The sequence below is a fragment of the Cydia strobilella genome, chromosome Z (assembly GCF_947568885.1).
Source record: "Cydia strobilella chromosome Z, ilCydStro3.1, whole genome shotgun sequence".
NCBI classification, from domain to species: domain Eukaryota; kingdom Metazoa; phylum Arthropoda; class Insecta; order Lepidoptera; family Tortricidae; genus Cydia; species Cydia strobilella.
This window is the reverse complement of record NC_086068.1, coordinates 2634726-2659562: the sequence shown is the minus strand read 5'-3', so window position 1 is coordinate 2659562 and position 24837 is coordinate 2634726. Positions and strand designations below refer to the sequence as shown.

At 38.2% G+C, this 24837-nt stretch overlaps 1 protein-coding gene across 1 annotated transcript in view; it reads right to left on the bottom strand.

Moving 5' to 3' along the window:
* The window catches only part of LOC134754575 (laminin subunit alpha), a 103692-nt gene that overhangs the window by 75894 nt on the left and 2961 nt on the right, over nucleotides 1–24837 (bottom strand). The window contains exons 2-12 of the mRNA XM_063690892.1: nucleotides 20338–20484; nucleotides 15948–16075; nucleotides 14357–14465; nucleotides 13776–13946; nucleotides 12945–13155; nucleotides 11802–12011; nucleotides 10677–10785; nucleotides 4079–4163; nucleotides 3501–3576; nucleotides 2345–2482; nucleotides 957–1068 (exon numbers count right to left, since the gene is read on the bottom strand). Coding sequence (XP_063546962.1) covers nucleotides 957–1068; nucleotides 2345–2482; nucleotides 3501–3576; nucleotides 4079–4163; nucleotides 10677–10785; nucleotides 11802–12011; nucleotides 12945–13155; nucleotides 13776–13946; nucleotides 14357–14465; nucleotides 15948–16075; nucleotides 20338–20484 — 1496 coding nt within the window. The remainder of the gene's footprint in view (nucleotides 1–956; nucleotides 1069–2344; nucleotides 2483–3500; nucleotides 3577–4078; nucleotides 4164–10676; nucleotides 10786–11801; nucleotides 12012–12944; nucleotides 13156–13775; nucleotides 13947–14356; nucleotides 14466–15947; nucleotides 16076–20337; nucleotides 20485–24837) is intronic.

The window sequence follows — 24837 nt, the reverse complement described above, 5'->3', positions numbered from 1 at the left end:
GATATCGTCCGGCCCGGCGGACTGATAGTCAGTGGGCCCCTTAAGGTTTTCTTCTCTGAAAATTTGACAGCTCAAATAGCGGAATTTACAAGCGCAACGACGATTAACGAAACATATAGTTTTCTACTGTAGGTTGCTCGAAAGGATTTTAAGCATCTTGAGTACCATAAGAAAAAAAAAAGTGTTCCTGCCAATTATATCGTGTTTTTTTTTCAGATTGTTAAACTGAAACAAGTGGTAACTATGTTTATGAGTAGGGTTACTAAAATAGCAATGAAGCGTCAAAAATATGTAAACAGGACACCGCAAGTTTTCTTATATGGGTAGGATATATAGTAATTGAGTGAAATACGCTTTTGTCAGTTAACAGTAATGTCAAGACTAATGATAGAATCAATTTGAAAAACGTTCAGTTCACATAACAGGTCATGGACTATTTAACAAACATCTTTTTATAACAGGTGTCACAGACAGTCCCCTATGCAGAGGATGTATGGAGACAGAAGAAACAGCCTCTCACGTGGTGCTGGAATGCAGCCGAGTGGCCCTATACAGGGCAAAACATCTCGGATCCCCGAGAGACCTCCCCGAGGTCATGCTCAACATCAAAGGTTTGATAGGATTCCTCGAGGAGCTGGGCTGACAGAACTAGCCCACCCCCCCATGTCACGCAAAATAGGCGCCAGTCGTTGAGTTGCGGAAAATCGCCCGAACTACAATACAATACAATACAAGGGCATTCACTAACTGGCGCGGGCGCATGGAGCGGGCGCACGCACGTAAGTGCGGGTAGGCGCCAGTCAGCGTTGCTCATACAATTTTTTGTTCACCTTGCTCACCCGCTCCGTGCAACCGCCCCAGATAGCGGACGCCCTAAGAGCGTTTTTACATTGTCCGATCCGATATCGACAGTCCGGTTCGACAGTGTTCCAAAAGTTTTATGTCTTAGGTCTTACCCAGCGAGACACTGGTCGCAGCGCGCACCTCCGAATCCTTCCTTGCATATACACGCGCCAGAGACATCGTCGCAAATCCTCGACTGCGTACCAGTCGTGTCGCAGTTACATTCTGTTTCAAAACACAATTCAATTCAATTCGTTTGTTAATAATATTAATCTGTTTGTTCTTTAAAAAACCGGCCAAGCGCGAGTCGGACTCGCGCACCGAGGGTTCCGTACTTTTTAGTATTTGTTGTTATAGCGGCAACAGAAATACATCATCTGTGAAAATTTCAACTGTCTAGCTATCACGGTTCATGAGATACAGTCTGGTGACAGACAGACGGACGGACAGCGGAGTCTTAGTAATAGGGTCCCGTTTTTACCCTTTGGGTATGGAACCCTATAAAAGACTGTTTGTCTATATCAAAAATATAGTTAACTTAACATTCGTCGAACTCTTTGGGAATGTAAAAGTGCTCTTATAGAGGTAAGTGTAAGGCCTGAGTGGACGCTCGAGTTGGGCGTGCAGCGGGGCGGGGCGTGCGGCGTGCATTTTAAACAAATGCAAACGTACAGGAGCGGCCGTTAGTGCACGCTGCTCACATCACTTGTGAGCCCGACGCCACGCTGCACGCCCCGCCGAACGCTCCGCTTCGAGCGTCCACTCAGGCCTTACACTTCAGGCCTTAAGAGTAAAAAAGTGATAAAAACAGCAATTCGAAAAACAGTTAATTTAAACTTTATTAATTTATTGACTCAAAGTAATTTAGTTCATACTTTACAATAAATAATTAGTGAAAGCAAAGATAGATATAACTCCGTAATAGATGGATACAGTCTAAGGAAAAAACGTGCCTCGAAAATCACGAAAATTTGATTCTCGATCAGATGGCGCCACTAACTTTGGCCTACTCTCGTATAGAGGGCGTTGACGGTTTCGTTTGTTATTTATAATTTTAACGCATATCTGTTAAAGAACATGGGTCAAAATCGTATAAAAATAATTAATGCAAATAAAAAAATCATTTATCCATATTTAAATACATTTTAACGTATTTTTATAAATCTTCATTTTTAGTTTTAAAGTATGTCGATAGATAGCAGTGAATTTACAGTGGTTACAAAATTTACTGTGACAGTACCGCTCTATCTTATTATATCCTCTTTGGTGAAAGTGAAAGGATCATAGGTAAGGGATCCATTTTACAGTAGTTTAAAACTGGATGAGAGGAACAAAAAAGAACCGGACTTATTAGATATTGGCTTAATTACGAGTAGTCATAAATAACAACATACAAAAACTCAATGATTTTGTTCAAATGATGAGGAGAATCAAACCAGATAGTATCTTAAAAAAACAACCAAGTTGCGATATTAACAATATCATCATAAATAATACTCACGGCTGCATGTAGGATAGCTAAAATAACCGGCCTCGCACCGATCGCAGGTTCGTCCGCTAAACTTGCTCTTGCATGTGCAGTTGCCGCTGTCCTTGTCGCACACTTGAGACACCGAACCGATGGTGTTACACTCGCAGTCTGCGTGTAAGAGACAACATCATTGTCACAATGTTGCAATATATTATAATTTTAGTTATTGATTGCATTTGATATTACTGAATTTATGATTATTTATACATAAAAAAACAGTATAAAAGGCGGACTTAATGCCTCATGGTATTCTCTACCAGTCAACCATAGGGCCAAACAGAAAAATGTCAAGGTGGGTGTAGTGAGAAGCGTTTATAAGCAATCAATACTGAATACTCTTATCTAGATATATCTAGATTCAGTCTTAGTATCCCTTTCATGTATCCATTTCAATAGGGAATATTACGCAAAACTCTGCGTAGGGGCGCCACTACCCACTACCACAATCTGAGGGTCTATCGCGAAACAAGAAAATCGAAATTTCCTTATCTCTGTCACTTTTGCATATTCGAGCGATAAAGAGGCAGATAGCGAAATTTCGGATTCGCGTTTCCCGGTAGCTCCTCTGTAAACAAACCGCCTTGATGCATCAATGTCATACTTTATTATCTCTGAAAACTTGTCAAAAACCTGTTAAAGGTACAGCATGTATAAGTTACTCTATGGCAAAGATAGATATAACTCCGTAATAGATGGATACAGTCTAAGGAAAAAACGTGCCTCGAAAATCAAGAAAATTTGATTCTCGTTCAGAGGGCGCTACTAGTTTTGGCCTACAGTCGTATAGATGGCGTTGACGGTTTCGTTTGTTATTTAACAATTTTAACGCATATCAGTGAAAGAAAATGGGTCAAAATCATAAAAATAATTAATGCAAATAAAAAAAATCATTTATCTATATTTAAATACATTCTATCGTATTTTTATAAATCTTCATTTTTAGTTTTAAAGTGTGTCGACAGATGGCAGTGAATTTACTGTGGTTACAAAATTTACTATGACAGTACCGCTCTAGTATAAGTTACTCTATGCTCTATGGTATACTAAAGGGGCTAGTACTGCACTCTAGTGGCAGAACATTGCAATAATATCCTCTATTCTACGTACTACATATTTACTAACATACCTTTGCACTCCGGTGAGTAGAAGCCATCTGCGCAATATTCACACGATTTACCCGCATAGTTAGACTTGCAAGGACACTGTTTAAAGACAAAAACATTTTAGTTTTAAATATGTCTGATTAATTTACAACGAACTCATAGTAAATATACCCACTGATTATCAGTCCGCTGGACGATATCAGCCTGTCAGTAAAGGGGCCCATTGACTATCAGTCCGCCGGACGATAACCGCCTGTCAGTTAGAACAAAAATTTGACAGTTCCGAACAACTGCCAGGCCGATATCGTCCGGCGGACTGATAGTCAGTGGGCCCCTGTAGAATAAAATTTGACACTTATTAAATCACATTTATAATCGGGCCTATCGCGAATTTATTTTTTTACTTCGCTTACTGTCTTATAAATTTCGGTATTTCGCTAATGATGCCACCCGGTCGGTGATAAGGACAAAGCATGGCACTATTTTCTCTTTCCTCTTACAGGAATCGCAATAAGTCTATCTTTCTCTATCAAAGAGTGTCAGGCCCTTGGGTTAAGATGAACGTATTTTTTTTAATTACCAATAATTACTGATTACTTACAATTCCTTCTACTGGAGTGCAGTGTTGTCCTTCTGTACCATTAAGGTTACATGTGCAAGGCTCGCAGTTCGGATAGTTGAAATACCTGCACACAAAATATGTATAAAGTTTATACCATCAATATCAGGCCATCCGTAAATGGGCCCACTGATTACCACTCCGCCGGACGATTTCGGCCTGTCAGTTGTTCGGAACTGTCAAATTTTTGTTCTAACTTATGTTCTATCTGATCAGATCAGTGGGCCCCTGCATTCGGGGTGTTTTCCCACTTCCGTGCAAAGATAGATATAACTCCGTAATAGATGGATACAGTCTAAGGAAAAACGTGTCTTGAAAATCACGAAAATTTGATTCTCGATCAGATGGCGCCACTAGCTTTGGTCTACTCTCGTATAGAGGGCGTTGACGGTTTCGTTTGTTATTTATAATTTTAACGCATACCAGTGAAAGAACATGGGGCAAAATCATATAAAAATAATTAATGCAAATAAAAAAATCATTTTTCTATATTTAAATACATTTTAACGTATTTTTATAAATTTTCATTTTTAGTTTTAAAGTATGTCGATAGATGGCAGTGAATTTACAGTGGTTACAAAATTTACTGTGACAGTACCGCTCTATCAGGGCGCACCAGAGAGCGGATCAGCTACACACTAATAACGCGAATTAAAAATTGCCTACTCCAGAGCACACCGTCGCTGTGGCCGAAATCGGTCAGGGGAGCATCATCTTATTATATCCTCATTGGTTGTACGCACCAGTTTGTGGCCAGTACAGTGACAACTAGCACATAATCTTATTATTTACTAATTGTTGGGTTTCGTGATTATTTTAAAGTATTTTGTGGTAACATTAATAAAACGCGCCAATTTGACATGATTACTGGCAACATTGGACATGCCGAGAGGTGGCGTGATCGAACGGGTTTTTAAAAAAAAGTGACGAACGATTGGCTGGCGGGTGGCGGGGCATTCTTGTCTTGACTTCGAGTGTGAACAACGATTTGTCTAATTATATCTAAAAGTGTATACCTAAGTGTAAGGCAGTTGAATAAAGTGTAGTTCAAGTAATTGAGTGTTTTATTGATTATCTGGTGGTGACTTACAACATAAACAAACATTAATCTTAACACTTCAACACGGGGTGCACCCCGAAGAATGATGTGCACATCTTAGAGCTCTTTCTCACTGACGTCCAGTTTTTTGCGGGATACGGTTTTCTGCAGGATCCCGTTTTATTAGTGTACGTGCTAATATAGTAAACACACGAGCATTCTGTTTGCGGGATACTGCACTCATACTACAGAAAACTGGATCCTGCAGAAAACCGTACCCGCAAACTGGACGTCAGTGGGAAACAGCTCAAACAGGGTGAAATTTTAACCACCGGCCATACTCTGCGTAATGACTTTATAACTATGTCATACTAATCAACTTTTATTATGGGACCAATGCCGAAATCGCAAAAAATATTTAGTTGTCCCATAGAAATCAGCGGCATTACGTCATAATCAAACAGCCAAATTTTTTTCGCGATTTCGGCATTGGTCCCTAAAAGCTGTTCAGTATGACCTAGTCACTACGCAGTATGGCTGGTGGTTAAAGTTTGACCCTCTATAATGCACGAAAAACTTTCGCAAAAAATCATGTTCGCGGCACGTATGAAATTAAAAAGGCCAAGTGTAAGCAGGACTTGCAGCGCAGCGAAGGTTTAATACCATCAACCATTTTTGAAGCGTTTATAATTATTTTAGAGACACACTGAGGCTTGACTGATTTTTGTTCTCTATTTTAAATCATCTTTATAATCACACCTAGATTATTGTTTAAGAGCCAACAGGAGCCGAGACCAAACTCAATTTTGAGATTTGAAAGAGAGTATCGTCGTCGCGCTGACGGGGGCGGTACCGCGAACCGAGGGACTATCCCAGTGTGTGTGGTGCACACACACCGACGCGCACGTTATTTGCGCTCCTCGCCGGCCTCACGCCGCTCGCGTTTTTAGTAACTAAATTCAATATCCTTCTACAACCAGCAATCTAATTAACATTTCGAGTTACAGAATAGTAAAAAAACATAACATAACATGGACATACAAGAAAACATTGTTAAAAACATACAAGATAACGGCTGTTAAATTAATCCAATTAAATATTTTTAAATATGATAAACAAAAATATTAAATTATAGTCGTGAGTATTTTAAAAGTAAAACTCCCTTATACCTTGATTTTAAACAAAGTATTTTACTTATAACTTACTTGGTTCGTATGAATTAGTGACATACCTAATTAAAAAAGAAAGCTATAACTCCCGCGGGAACAATATAGGCCTTTTCCCTTCAGTACACCTGCATGAAATAAGATCTTTTCGAGCAAGCGTCTTGAAAAACAAATTTGCCGCTCTCCGGCTCCGTTGAATAGAAAAAAAGAAAGCCTCAGGTTAGATAAAATTATCATAATAAAGAAACATGTGACATGTGATATTTCTTACTTTGATGTAATTATACAGTTTTATTGATGGTCCGTTTTTTTATTTATGTGTCAGATTTTGAAATAAAACTATGAAAACGGATTATATACGCGATATAATCCGTTTTCATAGTTTTATTTCATGAGTAACTATCGCGGTAACCGAAGACAATGTCAGATTTTGATAAAAATAGGTATAAATTGAAGAGCTCCTAATTCTGATCGGAATAAATATGAAACCCAATAAATAAATAAATAATAATAAATATTAAATCAATATTATAGGACATTCTTACACAGATTGACTAAGTCCCACGGTAAGCCCAAGGAGGCTTGTGTTATGGGTACTCAGACAACGATATACATAATATATAAATACTTAAATACAAATAGAAAACACCCATGACTCAGGAACAAATATCTGTGCTCATCATATCATATCATCGAACCCAGGACCATCGGCTTCACAGGCAGGGTCACTACCTCCTAGGCCAGACGACTGGTCGTCGCCCAATATTTTGGGACAATAGTCTAGTCTACAAAAGGTTCAAGGTGGTGAAAAAAATAGTGTAAGCTGTTCGCATAAAAAAAACCGCAAATCGATGTACAGGTTAGCCGTTTGGTACACGTATATACTAGTCAAAACAAAAATTTTGACCCGCAGTTCCTAAAAAAAATTCCCTTAGGAGGGGAGTGCTGAAACCTTTTTTTGTATAAAAAAAAACTTTTTTTTTAAACCTATCGTATACTTCTCATCTATCATACGAAAGGGCTTTTTGAAGCGATTCTGAAAATATACCACATCATTGCATTTTAGCCATTTTTAGGGTTCCGTAGCCAAATGGCAAAAAACGGAACCGTTATGGATTCGTCATGTCTGTCTGTCTGTCGTCCGTCCGTATGTCACAGCCACTTCTTTCCGAAACTATAAGAACTGTTGAAACTTGGTAAGTAGATGTATTCTGTGAACCGCATTAAGATTTTCACTCAAAAATAGGAAAAAAAAAATTTTAGGGGTTCCCCATACTTAGAACTGAAACCCAAAAATTTTTTTTTCATCAAACCCATACGTGTGTGGTATCTATGGATAGGTCTTCAAAAATGATATTGAGGTTTCTCATATATTTTTTTTCTAAACTGAATAGTTTGCGCGAGACCGAGAGACACTTCCAAAGTGGTAAAATGTGTAACCCCCCCTCTAACTTCTAAAATAAGAGAATGATAAAACTGAAAAAATATATGATGTACATTACCTTGCCAACTTTTACCGAGAACTGGTTTGAACGAGATCTAGTTAGTAGTTTTTTTTTAATACGTTATAAATCGTAAACCGCAATTTACCTTTCACTCACGTTTCACATAAAAATACATTGTTTAAATTGTGTAATGTACGGAACCCTCGGCGCCCGATTCCGATTCGCACTTGGCCGGTTTTTTCTTAAATTGAAAGAAAAAGAATTTTCAAAACATACCAAGTTTGGGCTCCTCCAGATACGATATGGCTGATTTTTTTTGTACAAATGATACGTGATATCCTCATATGTAACCCCAAAAAAGCAATAAAAAATTTATTTAGTTTTTTTTTTCAATACAAAGTGACACAGTTCTACTTAACCCTTTAACTTGACCCCAAACTTGGTGTGTTTTGAAAATTCTATTTGTTTTAATTTACAAAAAAATGGCTAAAATGTAATGATGTGGTATAATTTTAGAATCGCCTCAAAAAGCCCTTTCGTGTGATACCACACACGATAGGTTTTTGAAAAAAAAATGTTTTTTTTTCTCATACAAAAAAAATGTTTCAGCATACCCCTCCTAAGGGATTTTTTTTAGAAACTGCGGGTCAAAAATTTTGTTTTGACCTCTTAGTATGCGTGTGCCAAACGGCTAACCTGTACATCGATTTGCGGTTTTTCTTTGAAATTTGGCTTGTACGGCTGCCACTAATAGAGATACTAACTCCTAAAAATACGCATTGGATTCAGAATGATGTCTAGAAAAATGTATTCGAAGCGTTTATTCCCACATAAAAAAAGTTCAAAGCTATTAACAAAAAACGGCCAAGTGCGAGTCGGTTCCGTACCATTACGCAAAAAACGGCAAAAAATCCCGTTTGTTGTTTGGGAGCCCCACTTAAAAAAATATTTTATTCTGTTTTTAGTATTTGTTGTTATAGCGGCAACAGAAATACATCATCCGTAAATATTGCAACTTTTTAGCTATCACGGTTCACGAGATACAGCCTGGTGACAGACGGACAGGCAGATTGACAGACAGACAGACAGATATTATTTTAAAGGTATTAAATATTCTTTTAAAAATTAGGAAATAATATGGTGTATTTAAAACATATCATGGAATATACTACGGTTATAAATTGATATTATGTAAAGTAATTTTTTCAACAAGTTAGGCAATTATTAAGTAACCACATTTTTCTCGAACTTTCGTCTTTGTTGTAAATTAAAAAAAAAAGAAAATAATTGGCGTAAAAAGTATTTCGCCTCGTGGAGCCCCTTTCATGAGATCACGTCACAAAAGTTTTAATAAAATTAATACTTTGTTTAAAATAAATTTTTGAATAATAGTGAAAATTGTAAAATATAAAGCAATATAATAATACGTACTTAGAACTGATACTTTTCTAAATAAAGAATGAATAAACTAAATTGTGTAATTAATTTTTAGTGCAAATCACCACAATTTGCTTCTAAAGAGCAAATCTGTGACCAAAAATTATATATACCTAGTTTTAATTTTTCGTTCGTATATTCAGATTTGTGTATGAAAATGTGAAACTATTATTTCTAAAATAAATTATTCGTCCTTAATTTACACAAAATTTATACCAAATTTGATCTCATATCAAGAGATAGGTAGAAATAGAGGCAAACTGGACCGCAGAAGCCGACTTTTCCCCTCCCTTTTTGGGGGGTAGCCAGGACTTAATCTCGTAGCTAGTGCGTCAGCTCAGCTTTGTATGAACCAAGGAATAATAAATAGTGTTAAACGATATCCCCTGAGGCCAAAGTGCATACTCACTTTACTTACTTCGCCTACTAAGAGGCAAATCGCGACTTTGTTATGGTTTATCGATAACTTATCACATCACTAGATTATCGACTTTCAATGTCGACTATTGCCCATCACTTTTCTGTCCGTGTACGTATTTAGAAACTTGACCCCGCCCCTAAAATTAGTGCGATAAGGACAACTGCAGCTTAGGCGAAAAATCCTGCGTAAAAATCTCAAAAATCGAGGTTTCGTACTCGACTGTTTCCTCCTCCAAAACTTAAGCAATCGTAACCAAATTTGGAAATCTAAATGATTATGAAATTGTCTGTGTCGGACTGTTTTGATTTTTTGGCTAATTGATACCAGTTTTGAATACCACGCCTCTCATTGCGGCATAGTCAGTGAGGCCATTTTTGGCCATGTTTGAAGGGCTCTAGCGCCTTAAAAAACAAAAATATCAAAAAAAGCAAAACACACCGACACAGATATTGACAATATTAATCTGTGTTGAAAAAATCATTCCTCTAGCTTCAAAAACCAGGGAGGAAACAGTCGAGTACGTTTGTATGGAGAAATGACCACTCCTGTTGGCTCTTAATGTTCTTACTGTTCTAAATACAAGGTATAACAAAAATAGTGAGGATCCGTTTAAGGTAATTTGGTAATTTGGTATCGTGTACTAAAATATTAGGAAAAAGCAGAAGAAAAATTTGGGCTGGTCGTCTAAGTTCTCTGGTCGGCCAACTCTCCATACAAGAACAACATTTTTCGCGTCAAGAAATTTTTTCTTCAACTTTTTCCCAATCAGAACACGATACCGAATATGCCCTTAAACGGATCCCCACAATTTTTGTTACACCTTGTATAGGTAGTCTCTTCTTCTTATTCCTATTTAAGAGGCTCTTGTGGAGCAATCTCCAACTCGTCCGGTCTTCTGCCAACTCCTTAAGCTTCTGGTTTGACACGACCTGAACCCTTTCTTTTATCTGGTTGAAATAATTTTGTCCCGATCTTCTTTCTCTCTTTCCCTCTACTTTTCCTTCTAAGATGTTCTTAAGGAACAGAATAGGTAGTAAAACAACATAATTGTATCACAAAATCGCAATCTTACCCATATGCACAGGAGTCACAGTTGGGCGGGTTGTATTCCTTACGGCACTCGCAGCGCCCTGAACCCTCCTCGCAGTTACCCGTTGAGTAGTGGAGATCACAGTTGCAAGCTGAAAATTGCGCCCTTTATAATATAGTATCGACTACAAATTGTCATTTTTTTTAATTTCTGCTGGTATGTCCAATAGGCATGTCAAAACATCCTTAGAAAAAAAACCGAACAAGTGCGAGTCGCACTCGCCCGCCGAGGGTTCCGTACTTTTTAGTATTTATTGTTACAGCGGCAACAGAAATACATCATCTGTGAAAATTTAAACTGTCTAGCTATCACGGTTGATGAGATACAGCCTGGTGACAGGCGGACAGACAGACAGCGGAGTCTTAGTAATAGGGTCCCGTTTTTACCCTTTGGCTACTTTAGGTTAGGTGTGCACACTAATACTCGTAGAATAGTGAAATGAACGTGAAATTATTGACTAATTACTAAACTTTTATACCAACTAAAAGCTGATGGGGCAAATCCATACTAATTTATACTAATAGGGAGCGTGCATAAACTGTAGGGGGCAGCACAGGAGACGTCAGATTTTTGGCGCGAGGCGTAAATGTGTAGTTTATGCTTTCAAAGCAGCCCACAAGATGGCATACATGTGATGTACATGTTTATGGTTCCGATTCAGGCCACAAGATGGCAGACCCTCCAACGCGCACGGTTCCTATATATACTAACCCATACTAATATTATAAATGCGAAAGTGTGTCTCTGTCCGTTTGTCTGTTACCACTTCACGCTTAAACCGCTGTACCGAACTATTTGAAATTTGGTACAGAGATAGTTTGAGTCCGGGGAAGGACAGTGTAGTTTTATTCCGGAAATCATCCTCTATGGGGGTGAAAAGGGGGGTGGAAGTTTGTATGGAGAACTAAAAAGGAGATTGGATAAAAAATAAGCTACTCAAATTACTAACTCCACGCAGACGAAGTCACGGGCAAAGCTAGTTAACAATATGCCGCTGTATGCGCGCAACCTGGACCTCATGTATACTCCATCTGCAAATTCCCATCTTTGTGTGCAAAATAAATATATTTTTCATTTTTCATTTTTCATTTTCAATATTTAACTTACGTTGACACACGTCATATTCATCCCATCTCTTCCCCACAGGCCTGTAGAAGGTCGGTTTACATTTATTACAGTTGATGCCATCAGTATTGTGTTGGCAGTTCTGACAGACACCACCGCCCTCGTGTCGTCCGTGGATGTCTAGCGACAGACGCTGCTCGTCGATGAGAGGATCGAATACGCACTCCGTGCTGTGGTTGTGGCAGTTGCAAGCTGTTGAAGAAATTTATAGAATTATAACGTGTGATAGCGGGTAGGCTCGATAGTCGCTATATGCAGCACTGGTCGAATCTGTATCGTTCAATAAGTTTTAAATTTACCTCCGACGTTTCGAGGACGGCGTTGTCCCCGTGGTCTCGGAGAAGACCGGCTAAAGTTGACATCAACATCTTCTAGGCGCGCGAGTTTTTCGAACTACCCGCACTCCGAGACCACGGGGACAACGCCGTCCTCGAAACGTCGGAGGTAAATTTAAAACTTATTTTACGCGATTAAGTCCCGTCGTTGTGAATAATAATAAGTAAAAATTGTGAAAGTTTAAATCAGTGTTTCGTATGTACCTATAATGTCGATATCTAGTAAGTTAAGTAATAAATAATTGGATCTAACATAGTTTTAAGTTCCTGCATGTACATACTTGACTGACCTGTTATCGATAAGTCCGAAATAAATGTTTTTTTTTATATAGGCAAAAGTGTAGCTGTAGCATATGTGTTTTCATGATTGTATGTATAAAAAAATTTGGCATGTACGCGTCGGATCAGGCATCAAAAGGGGATTCGTCTCTTCATACCAAAAATAATTAAAAAATAAACAAGAAAAAGAGCGTTTCTATTGATCACGACTGTTGACGTTGAACGTGATTTTTCCCCATTATTATATTAAGAAGCAGGTTTCAAAAATGAAGGGGGAAAGGGGACACATTTTTGGGTCATTCTGAGTAATCATTTCCAAAATAGTTTTTTTTTTGCACGCTTGTCTTCCCTGCCTTCCCAGAGTAAAAATCATTGTCTCGACAAAATCCCTTATAACCTTTTCACCGCTAAGATGTCAATCCCAATATCCACCTTCGTGCATACTGACAAGGTTCACCATAAGGCGCCGCGGAAGATTTAAAGTTTGAAACAGTTTGAAATCATCACTCACGTTCACACGCAAACCGGTTCCAATTCTGTGAGATTCTCCACTTCTTCTGCTCGAAGCCCTTGCAGCACTGGTTACACTGAGGTCCGCAAGTGTTGTGCTGGCATCGGCACACCAGCAAGTTTTCACTGTCGGGCTTCGGGTCGCAGGTGTCCGCGTGGCCGTTGCACATGCAGCGCCCTCCGATACTGATGTCTTTTATACTGTAGAAGTACTGTAAACAAGATAGAGGAAGTAGGTCAGGAAAATCCACTTTACAAATCGGATTTCAATGTCATTAATATTTTACTCTTTAGCTTTAACGGCGGACAGTCATGGCCCTGATTCAGTCTAATAGCACCTCCTAGTGAAAGTCTGACTAGTGACGGTAGGATCCGGTAGGATCCTGACGAGCCACAGACATGAGATGACCCAGCATGTTTTTGGTCCCCAGTAGACGGAGGCTGACTGTGGCACCTTTGGTCCCGTCTTGAAGCACAGAGTTACTCTCCTAGTGACAGTAGAATCCTGTCAGGCCGCGGCCGTGAGGTGACTTAACAAGTTCTCGGCCCTCAACAGACAGCGGAAAACAGTGGAGGCCCTGAGCACAAAGTACTTACTCTCCTAGTGACAGTAGGGTCCTGACGAGCTACAGACATGAGATGACCCAGAAAGTTTTTGGCCGTGAGTAGACGGAGGCTGACTGTGGTACCTTTGGTCCCGTCTTAAAGCACAGAGTTACTCTCCTAGTGACAGTAGAATCCTGTCGGGCCGCGGCAGTGAGGTGGCTTAACAAGTTCTTGGCCCTCAACAGACAGCGGAAAACAGTGGAGGCCCTGAGCACAAAGTACTTACTCTCCTAGTGACAGTAGGGTCCTGACGAGCCACAGACATGAGATGACCTAGTAAGTTCTTGGTCCTCAGAAGACGTAGGCGGACTGTGGTGGCCCTGGTCCAGGCTTGGAGTACGGAAGAGTTGAAGTAGTTCAGCGCCGATGGACGGTAGTTCAGCAGGGAAATTGGGATCTGTTAGAGAAAATGTGAATTTAATGTAAACTTTTGCCTTTTAATTTATCTAAATACATTAGTTCTTCTTACAGACGCAGATTGGCTACTGCAGTCACATGAGGGCGCATGTTCCACCCACCAGCTTAGTTCCCACAACTACGCCTCCTCTACACTATTGGCGATGATCGTTGATATCATCGTCTATTATCGGCTACAGCTTAAAACTGGGGCATTTCTATGAAAAGGGACCTTATTGTCGATGGCGCTTACGCCGCACAGCGTCGCGCGGCATTGTATTTATATCGGAGCATCATTAATAATGGCGTAAGCGCCATCGACTATAAGGTCCCTTTTTATAGAAAATACCACATCAATTAGACTGCTAATTAATCTCTAAGATTCAGCAAAAGCTATTAAAGTATACTAACCTCTCCTCCTGAAAGCGGTACGATCTTCGAATACTCTGTGCTGCAAATGACTGAGTCGTCTCTCGTGATTGGCGCCAAACTCTGCGCTCCGAAGTATCTTTCGCAGTCCCTAAAAAATGCATAAATTAATACACTGCCTTGGTAAAAATTAAAATCAAGTTATAGTTATATGTTTTAGAAGGTGGCAAAGTTTTTGTTTTACAAGACACATTAAATAAACTTTGTTCCCGAGTGAAATATACAAAATTTTTCACAACACCAATGGGAAGAAAAGATTAGCTGTAAAACTGTTGTCAAATATTTATCATGCAAAATCATCACTTTAAAGACAATTCTACCAATCGCCTCCCGGGCGAAAACTCGTATAGTGGTTAACGGCTATGTATGATGAACCCTCGTGAACGTCAGCTGCCGCTCCGTTGGTGGGTTGAGGAATGGGAGCAAATAAAGTCTATAAAAAAAAATTTGTCGTCGCCTCCCGCTTGATTCTTTGTCAGATGATAGTTTAGATGCAATTGTGAATAAACAAAATCGTCAGCCGATTGTATCGCTGTGGAAAGACCGTCAGCTGGTCACATGAACATGTAAAAAAGAAAATTCTTTACAGTCATCGGCGTCATCGCCTCCCGCTTGATACTTTGTCAGATGATAGTTTAGATGCTATTGTGAATAAACAAAATCGTCAGCCGATTGTATCGCTGTAGAAAGACCGTGTTACGCGTTTCGGTAGCTGTCATTCCTCAACCCACCAATGGAGCGGCAGCTGACGTTCACTGGGGTATCATACATAGCCGTTGACCGCTATACGAGTTTCCGCCCGGGAGGCGATGACTGACGAAATTTGCGCCTGGCTCGCGGTCTACAACGAACATGACAGGAAAAGATTCAAAAGCATAACTTTACCACTATTGTGGATAAAATACTCTCTTATCAGTTTTTTGAACCTATACGAGCTTGGTGGTGACAAATTATACATTTCTTAGTTGTCCTAAGAGGAATCCAGCCAAGTAAAAATAGTTATTTGTGCAACAAGAGAGGAAAGTTGGTTTTTCTTGCGAGTGTTTATTTTGAGTCCCGAGAAAGCGAAAGATGCTATAATTGAGTCACGAGCGAAGCGAGTGATTCTAAGTTAGAATCTTGAGCGTAGCGAGGGACTCAAAAACACGATATGTAAAATAACTTTGCTCTCGTGTTGCACACATAATTTTTCACCTCAGTAGTGAGAACTTTGTCTGTCAGTGTATACTAATGTAATGTGCTATTATTGTTGTTATAATTGTTGCTGTTTTATGTATTATTATTGCTGTTAGTTTTAAGTTTCGTGACGCATTGGTTCAACTGTAATGTCATGTAAACATTTTAATCAATAAAAAAAAGGTTAAAATGTATTTCGACTTACACAGAACAATACAAAAAAAATGTGATAAAAGTAAGAAGTGGCAGTTCACGGCCTTCACTAAATTAAAAAGCTACTTTGTTTCACTCCCTGGAGTGAGTAGTCGCACTTTCTTCACTCCAGGGAGTGACGAAAGTAGGCTTGTTCTAGCTGCTGAGGTGAAAATATTGTGTAATTAGGTATAAGACAACTTACTGTCGTGAATCAGAGAAGTATTGCCAGGGTGTGAACGTTTTTCCGTAGTCTGTGGACTTCTCCAACGCCCAGAGCCCAGGGCGCGGAGAATTGCCCATCTTTATGAACACATAAGCCACATGGAATTCCTGAAAGGACATGAAATTAGTATCAAGACTCGAAATTAGTTTCATTAGTTCCTCTGAAAAGTGTATGAAGCCCAGAATGTAAGGACCTTGGCAAACCAAATAAAGCGGCTTTCGGCGGCATAACATACTAAACAAACACCTACATAATATGGGTAAAACTGACAGCCCCATGTGCAGAGCGTGCATGGAAGAAGAAGAAACAACAAAACATATTCTCCTAGACTGTAAACAGGTAGAAGTATATAGGAGCAAATACCTAGGGAATCCATGCACACTAAAGGAGGCAACTAGCAACCTGAAGACTTTGCCAGGCTTCGTGGAGGAGCTGGGGTGGTTAGAGTAGCGCTACCTCGTTTCACGCAAAATAGGCACATTGGATGTCGATTTTCGGAAAATACCCAGCAAAACTAACTAAAGCGGATTTCGGCACTTCTAATAACAAAACTTCCGTGAGACACAGACATATTAAATATATTAATAACGGGTCACTCACGTATTTTAAGTCGTTCGGCAATTCTAATAACAAAACTTCCGTGAGTGAGACACAGACATATTAAATATATTAATAACGGGTCACTCACGTATTTTAAGTCGAAAAACGTTTTCTATGACACGTCATCGGTGATCATTCCGTTAGAAAACTAACACTTATGCGTCGGCCCAGATCCGGACCGTTTTAGCGTGCACTTAACCTGTTCGACGCCGTGTCAAACACAAAAGCTGTCACTCGGACGCCACGTCACCGAAGTGTCAAAACTGAAATTGAACTTTATGCACATGCAAGTAGGCCTACGTTGCTCTGTGGTCTGTGACCGATTAATCCGTCTTTGGCGTTGGACCTGCGGTGCCGATATATCCGTCATTGGCGTCCAAGAGGTTAAATCCCTTTTAGAAAATTGGTCTTATGTTGGCCAAGTCACGATCATTCTGCCGATTGAAATAGACCCCATCATTGTCTGCCAGCATTTTAACGATATTAGCAGTATATAACCGCTGGAAATAAAATTACCTCAGGACGTTTCGGTTTTCATCAAACATGTTCCGACAGGTTTAGATCATATAAACAGAGGCTGAGAATAGGCTCGTTTTATTACCCATTTTATCGCGCAATTTATACAGGCAACCGGTAGTAAAATCACGTTATTAGTCTTTTTATTCCCTTCGTATAGGTATAAGCTGGAAGGAGAGGAAAACGAATGCAGAAGTGTTGGACTTGGTAGGTGAGAAGCGATCTCTGCTGAGAATGATTGAAAACAGAAGGGGAAACATGTTGGGGCACCTGATACGTCACGATACTTACATAAAGTCTATAATAGAAGGAAGAATAGAAAAAAGCAGAGGCAGAGGAAGACCGAGACGTGCGTTTTTGGACCAAGCCAAAGAGAAAATCAACGTAGTGACGTATCAGGAGCTCAAAACAGCGGCAGAAGGAAGAACGGAGTGGCGGTTACTCCACCGACAAGAGCCAGGCTCTTAAGAGTTATGATGATGATGATTCCCTTCGTACATTCAGTAAAGGTAAAATCAAAGAATAACTCTCCGCAGACGAAAACAACGTAATTATCACAGTCGGCTTATTTATTGCAGCACAACTAGGTAATATTTACAGATGCTACGTAACGAAAACGAAACTAATGTGACCCCAGCAGGCGTTCGACAGAGACACCGCACCGTTATCACAGTAGTTCCAAAGATAGATATAACTCCGTAATAGCTTAAGTTTTCTTTCTGCTTTTGTTAAACTAAAAATTACTTGTTGCTACGGAGGAGCGGGGCTTCCTGATACAGGTATAATATACTTAAAAGGAAGTCCCAACCTACTACCTTGTAATGTAACATTTTATTAATGAAATAAAATATTTTCATTTTCAAAAAAATATTTTCATTTTCATTTTCAATAGATGGATACAGTCTAAGTAAAAAACGTGCCTCGAAAATCACGAAAATTTGATTCTCGATCAGATGGCGCCACTAGTTTTGACCTACTCTCGTATAGAGGGCGTTGACTGTTTCGTTTGTTATTTATAATTTTAACGCATACCAGTGAAAGAACATGGGTCAAAATCATATAAAAATAATTAATGCAAATAAAAAAATCATTTATCCATATTTAAATACATTTTAACGTATTTTTATAAATCTTCATTTTTAGTTTTAAAGTATGTCGATAGATGGCAGTGAATTTACAGTGGTTACAAAATTTACTATGACAGTACCGCTCTATCTTATTATATCCTCATTGATATTAGTCTAATACCGTTTGAGAAATGGCCCCCAGCAGTCGGACGTATGTTTAGGTATGTATAATCATGTTACTGCGATAATGTTTTTCCAAGTACATACTATTAAGTATCAGTCAACCCACGCCATCCGCTCGATGGTTGAAACATTGTAAAAATACTACCATTTTCATAGCAGCGGTACTAAATTATTAATATACCATCATTTTAAGGCCGTTCTATCGGTTTGCCGCCGTCTCTGTCACATTTCGCAAGAAAGAACGGGAAAGAGCATGCGCGCCAAGTGTCCATTTTGATCGAATTTTGTCGATTTTTAATTATTTTAAAAACGTTACCTTACAATATCGAAATTCGAAAGCTATTAAATTACTATTTAAGTTAAGATTGTTTTTTCTTCTTTTGTTGTTTATTGTATCACATAATAAATAACCGAGTAAAGTTTGATTAAAAGTCCGAGTTAGAGGTTACTTTGGGAATTAATTGTATCGAGCGAAGTGTCATAATTCGTGTATCGGAAGCTATGATATTAAAGATAATATAGTCAAGAACTACATATATATTTTCCACGTCTATGAATATCAACGCCTCTTAGGAAAACATGATCATATAAGGAGATTTTTCGCCTTCTGGCTCAGGGAACCGCCTTAACGGACAATAGGGTATTTGACCTTATTTAAAATAAATTATTTTACACCATTCATGAATATACACACACAGAAGCACAGAAGATTAATAGAGAAACGTAGACAGCAGTTATTTTTAGACACAATTACTATTTTAAAACCCGTATAAACTATAAAGAGCAGGTAATTTGATTGTGACGTCACATGCTAGTGTTTCATATAAATTCTATAGTAGCAAAATCGTTTTGACAGTTCTAAAAAAGAAACTGATTTGAATAGTAGTCAAATGTGTCATTTTCTATAAAAAGGGACCCTATTGTCACCCACATAGTTCATTGATATTACAATTTTTTTATGGAATGTTCTTACAAAAGGGACCTTATTGCCGATGGCGCTTACGCCGCACAGCGTCGCGCGGCATCGTATTTATATCGGAGCATCGTTAATAATGGCGTAAGCGCCATTGACAATAAGGTCCCTTTTTATAGAAAATGCAACATATAACTATTTGAGACCTCGGCTGACTCATTCCTAGGCCAAAAAATAGGCATAGCCATGTTGGCCATCCAGCAGGGTAATGTAGCCAGCCTCGTGGGCACCCTGAAGCAGGGGACAGAGATTGGGGATTTTTCATAGGTGGGTATTTTTCTATATTATTTTAATTTTTAAGTAGTTTTATTTTAATCTTAGTTTAGTTTTAATGCTTTTTTATGTGTTTAGGCTAGATTAGACAGCCATGTAACAACATTATGAATAAAGTATAAGCTTATATCCCGACTTTATTTATGTATTTATGATCGTTATACAAAGTACACAGTAATGTCAAAACATACTTTCTTTACTAAGTAATAATTGTGTGTACTTAAAATAGGGGTTTTTAATTTTTTACCTGTATTACATTGTATATAAAACAGACTAAAAGGAAGAAAGGGACGTAGCGCCGAATGCACGTGTCCAAATATAGTTCCGAGTGCATTCAACCCGGTTACTTCACCGGGACATAAACTTAAATTTAGACCAGGATAGAGTATGACATGGAATACTTGTCCAAACTTAACATTTTAAACTTTCGCGGTTTGAACACATATTAAATCACATTTACTAACTCCAAACTTAGCAAAATGTTGGTTCGTTTGCCCCAATTTGTCCAACTGACCTCTCATTTCAGAAAATTGGTGTATTATAGTAGAAACATTGGGTAGTTATAGTGCCAGTTAAAGTGTTATTTTAGAGCTTGAATAGTAAGTAATATTTTCTCTTTATACACTGATGCCTAACTGTATTTTTGCCCTTAGTTATGTCAATATGTAATACTAATTACTACAGCTACACTCGCTCGTCCCAAGGCTCCCTCTGCTAGCCAGTTTTCTACTGTCATCACGGGGTTTGATCAACTCACCTGCCCAAGGTCGATGGTGAGGTTGACCTCATTATACTTCATGCCTCGCGAGAGCGGCGGACTCTGCCACCGAGTCTCCAACCCGTCCACGGCGTACTCGGGCGGATGCCGGCGGTTCTCCACTGTCTCATCGCAGTACTCGCAGACCTGGGTGTTAAAAGTTTTAGTTAGTATAATTCGTAATTTGTGGTATTTCCTATAAAAAGGGACCTTATTGTCGATGGCGCTTACGCCATTATAAACGATGCTCCGATATAAATACAATGCCGCGCGACGCTGTGCGGCGTAAGCGCCATCGACAATAAGGTCCCTTTTCGCCCTCAAAAAAATGTTTGATCTCCATACAAATTTTCAACCCCTTTTTCACTACCTTAGGGGATGAATTTTCGAAAACCTTGAGTTTTCTTGTTTTTTTTACTAAAATACTTTGTTAGAAAGTTTCAAATTCCAAGCACAAAATAAAACTTGAACGCATACAAACTTTCATCCTCTTTTTAACCCCCTTAGGGGTTGAATCGATGATTTATCGTACACCATTACTTTTGTTGAACATCCACCCAGGTAGCAAAATGACGTCAAATGATGTCAGCGACGTCGTAATGACGTAATAATGCCGTCATTATGACGTCGCTGACGTCATTTTACGTCATTTTGCTACCTGGGCATGGTGCCCATGGTGGTCAAATATCTCAAATGGTCCTCTGTTAAGGATTTCGTTTAATTCGTACTAAAGCGATACCGTGTATATAAAGTGACATAGGGTCACTGAATTAGAATAGATAAAGACGAGTAAGACAACGCGCGCATTGTGTTTATTATGCATTTTTTTAAACAGCACTAAAATGATATCATCATGAGTAATCGTAGCCTAAACGCTCGTATTACAACTATTATAAGACATAATACATAAGTGGTATTAAGTACAACTCATGACATGGTTTAGTATGAAAATTAATACAAAAAAAAAAACGGCCAAGTTCGAGTCGGACTCGCGCACGAAGGGTTCCCTACCATTACGGAAAAAAACAGCAAAAAAAATCACGTTTGTTGTATGGGAGCCCCATTTAAATATTTATATTATTCTGTTTTTGGTATTTGCAAAGATAGATATAACTCCGTAATAGATGGATACAGTCTAAGGAAAAAACGAAAATTTGATTCTCGATCAGAGGGCGCCACTAGTTTTGGCCTACACTCGTATAGAGGGCGTTGACGGTTTCGTTTGTTATTTATAATTTTAACGCATATCAGTGAAAGAACATGGGTCAAAATCATAAAAATAATTAATGCAAATAAAAAAAATCATTTATCCATATGTAAATACATTTTATCGTATTTTTATAAATATTTATTTTTAGTTTTAAAGTGTGTCGACAGATGGCAGTGAATTTACTGGGGTTACAAAATTTACTATGACAGTACCGCTCTAGTATAAGTTACTTTATGCTATTACGGTTCATGAGATACAGCCTGGTGACAGACAGACAGACAGAAGACGGACAGCGGAGTCTTAGTAATAGGGTCCCGTTTTTACACTTTGGGTACGGAACCCTAACTATAAATTAAGTACAATACAAAATCGTGAATGTACTTAGGTATTTCTCTCATTAATGTCTAAATGGTTTTCATAACAATATAATCAGATTCGTTTCGTCTAATCGTCCCGTTGATTAACAGAAAGTTAAAAAAAATTAAAAGACGACTGTTTCATAAACACCATTCACAACCAAAAAAAAACTTTTTAATCCCGAGAATCCATTCATTTTCGGCACATTTGCGAACCACATGGGACGAAAATGGCCGCCACCAATATAACTTTGCGGTCCACATGGTCTTTATAAACAATAAAATGTACCCGTAGATGTTAGTTTTACAATGGGCCCGTTGCATTGGTAAGTTTGTTAGTGCCCGATGAATACCAAAAGTTGCAATGTGAGGCATCTTGTGAGTTTGACATTTTTACGTATTGTTTTGTTATATTACTTGAGTTGTTGGCGATTCCATTGGATAGATAAAAGTAGATTTCCCTATTCTGTACATAATAACTAATTTTACCCTATGTCCTAAAAAACCTCCAAAATTTAGGGGAACCATACGGTAATCGTTTATGAGGTTTCGTAATTACGGGTGATTACGGTAGTGTCGGTTGTCGATAAGGTTGATTTGAAATTGAAGCTTTATGGAAATAGTGCCTTATTGACAATCGACAATAAGTACCCTTTTGGTTAAAAATGTCACAATTGTCACAAATGAATATAAAGGATGACCTTTATTGATTATTGGGATAATAAAATTAAATAAAGATGAATGAATGTAAGCCAGAGTTTCTTAAAGTGGGGTCCACGGACCCCTAGGGGTCGGTAGGTCCGTAGCATGTTTATCGGGCGTCCGCAGTAGGTCAGTCACATACTCCGCTGTCCGTCCGTCTGTCACCAGGCTGTATCTCATGAACCGTGATAGCTAGACAATTGAAATTTTCACAGATGATGTATTTCTGTTGCCGCTAAAATAACAAATACTAATAAAACATCATTGGCGAAAACTGCACCGGTCCGAGAACGGCCATCTTTAGTGCATAAGTTTGTAAATGTTTTATTTCATTGTTTTAGGTTGTAAGTAGTATTTTGTACTGTATTTTTTTTTGTTTATTTGTACACCTTTATATTAGATTGTAAAAATTGGGTTTCTTGCCTGCCAAATAAAGAATTTATTTATTTATTTATTTAAAAACAGAATAAAATCAATGTTTAAGTGGGGCTCCCATACAATAAACGTGATTTTTTTTGCTGTTTTTTGTGTAATGGCCAGTTTTTTATTAAGTTTAGACATCTACTCATAAAGTAGAAAATTTGTTAAAATTTCATAAAGAGTGGCTGATATTTTAACATTAGATATCTTCATCATAGCAAAGATAGATATAACTCCGTAACAGATGGATACAGTCTAAGGAAAAAACGTGCCTAGAAAATCAAGAAAATTTGATTCGTTCAGAGGGCGCTACTAGCTTTGGCCTACTGTCGTATAGATGGCGTTGACGGTTTCGTTTGTTATTTAACAATTTTAACGCATATCAGTGAAAGAACATGGGTCAAAATCATAAAAATAATTAATGCAAATAAAAAAAATCATTTATCCATATTTAAATACATTTTATCGTATTTTTATAAGTTACTCTATGATCATAGTAACTATGGTTTCGTCTACACATTCAAATATTTAACGATTTTACCACCCGTTCATTGATAACGGGGTTACAGTAGGTCACTGATAAAATTTGAAGATATGACATTAGCTACATTATCTTATATGTTAGGTAAAATAGTTTCTAACACATTACATACTCATATTTCATTATTATTCATATTCTTATTACAAAAAAAACCATCATTAAATGTTTGTAGTAGAATCTGAAATGTATGTATATTTTAACTGTGTGAAAATTGTATACATGAGATAAATAAACTATACTAAACACTACATTTGAGAAAAATAATTAAATTCATTTAACAAGTAAATTTTAGCAACATTATTACTACTATTATTATTTAATTATTATTTATTTTATTTCAACGTACCGTATCGTTTTATTCGTAGTTGTACGAATTAGATATAACGTAATGCGTAACTATTCCCAAATTTATTTATGTGCCATTTTCAACCAAAAGGGTACTTATTGTCGGTTGTCAAAAAGGCGCTATTTCCATACAGCTTCAATTCGAAATCAACCTTATTGACAAGTGACAATGTGGTACCTTTTGGTTGAAAATGTCACATGTTTTAGACCACAAGTATAAATTTCATTTGATAGCGTGACGTCACATACACGTTTCTGTTAAGTGTCATTTTGTATGGGATTTTTGAGTTACGGCAGATTTTTTTAATTTCATTATTCTTGCTTTATTCCCTTCAAAATTGAATAAAAATCGAACGCGCTCGAGTAAGTCAAGTTTGCGATTTTTTTTTTGCAACTTTTGTGAGCCTGCCACTCGCCTGCTAGTCAGATTATTGTAATGGACATTCTTTAACAAGTAATTAATCCACTATATCTTAATCTGACGCGCTCGAGTATTTTAAGGTGGCGATTTCTTTTTACTATTCTGACGGGCTGGACTCCCGGTTCGGTTTCAAGGACGCATAATAGTGGAGGTACTCAACAGGATGCAAGGTATCCCCCCTATCTTAATCTGACGCGCTCGAATCACTCCAAAAATCCCCTAACCCAACCACTAAGACTCCACTGTCTGTATGTCTGTCACCAGGCTGTATCTCATGAACCGTGATGTTGCCGGTATAACAACACATACTAAAAAGTACGGAACCCTTGGTGGGCGAGTCCGACTCGCACTTATCCAGTCTTTTACATATGCACCTCGCATAATAACCTAACTTGAAATTAGAATATATAAAATCAAATCTAGATTCTAAAAAGTTTTTGAATTTCAGTTTTTATTAGTCTGTGACACTAGATTTTATCTCATTCATATTCAGAAGTGACAAAAG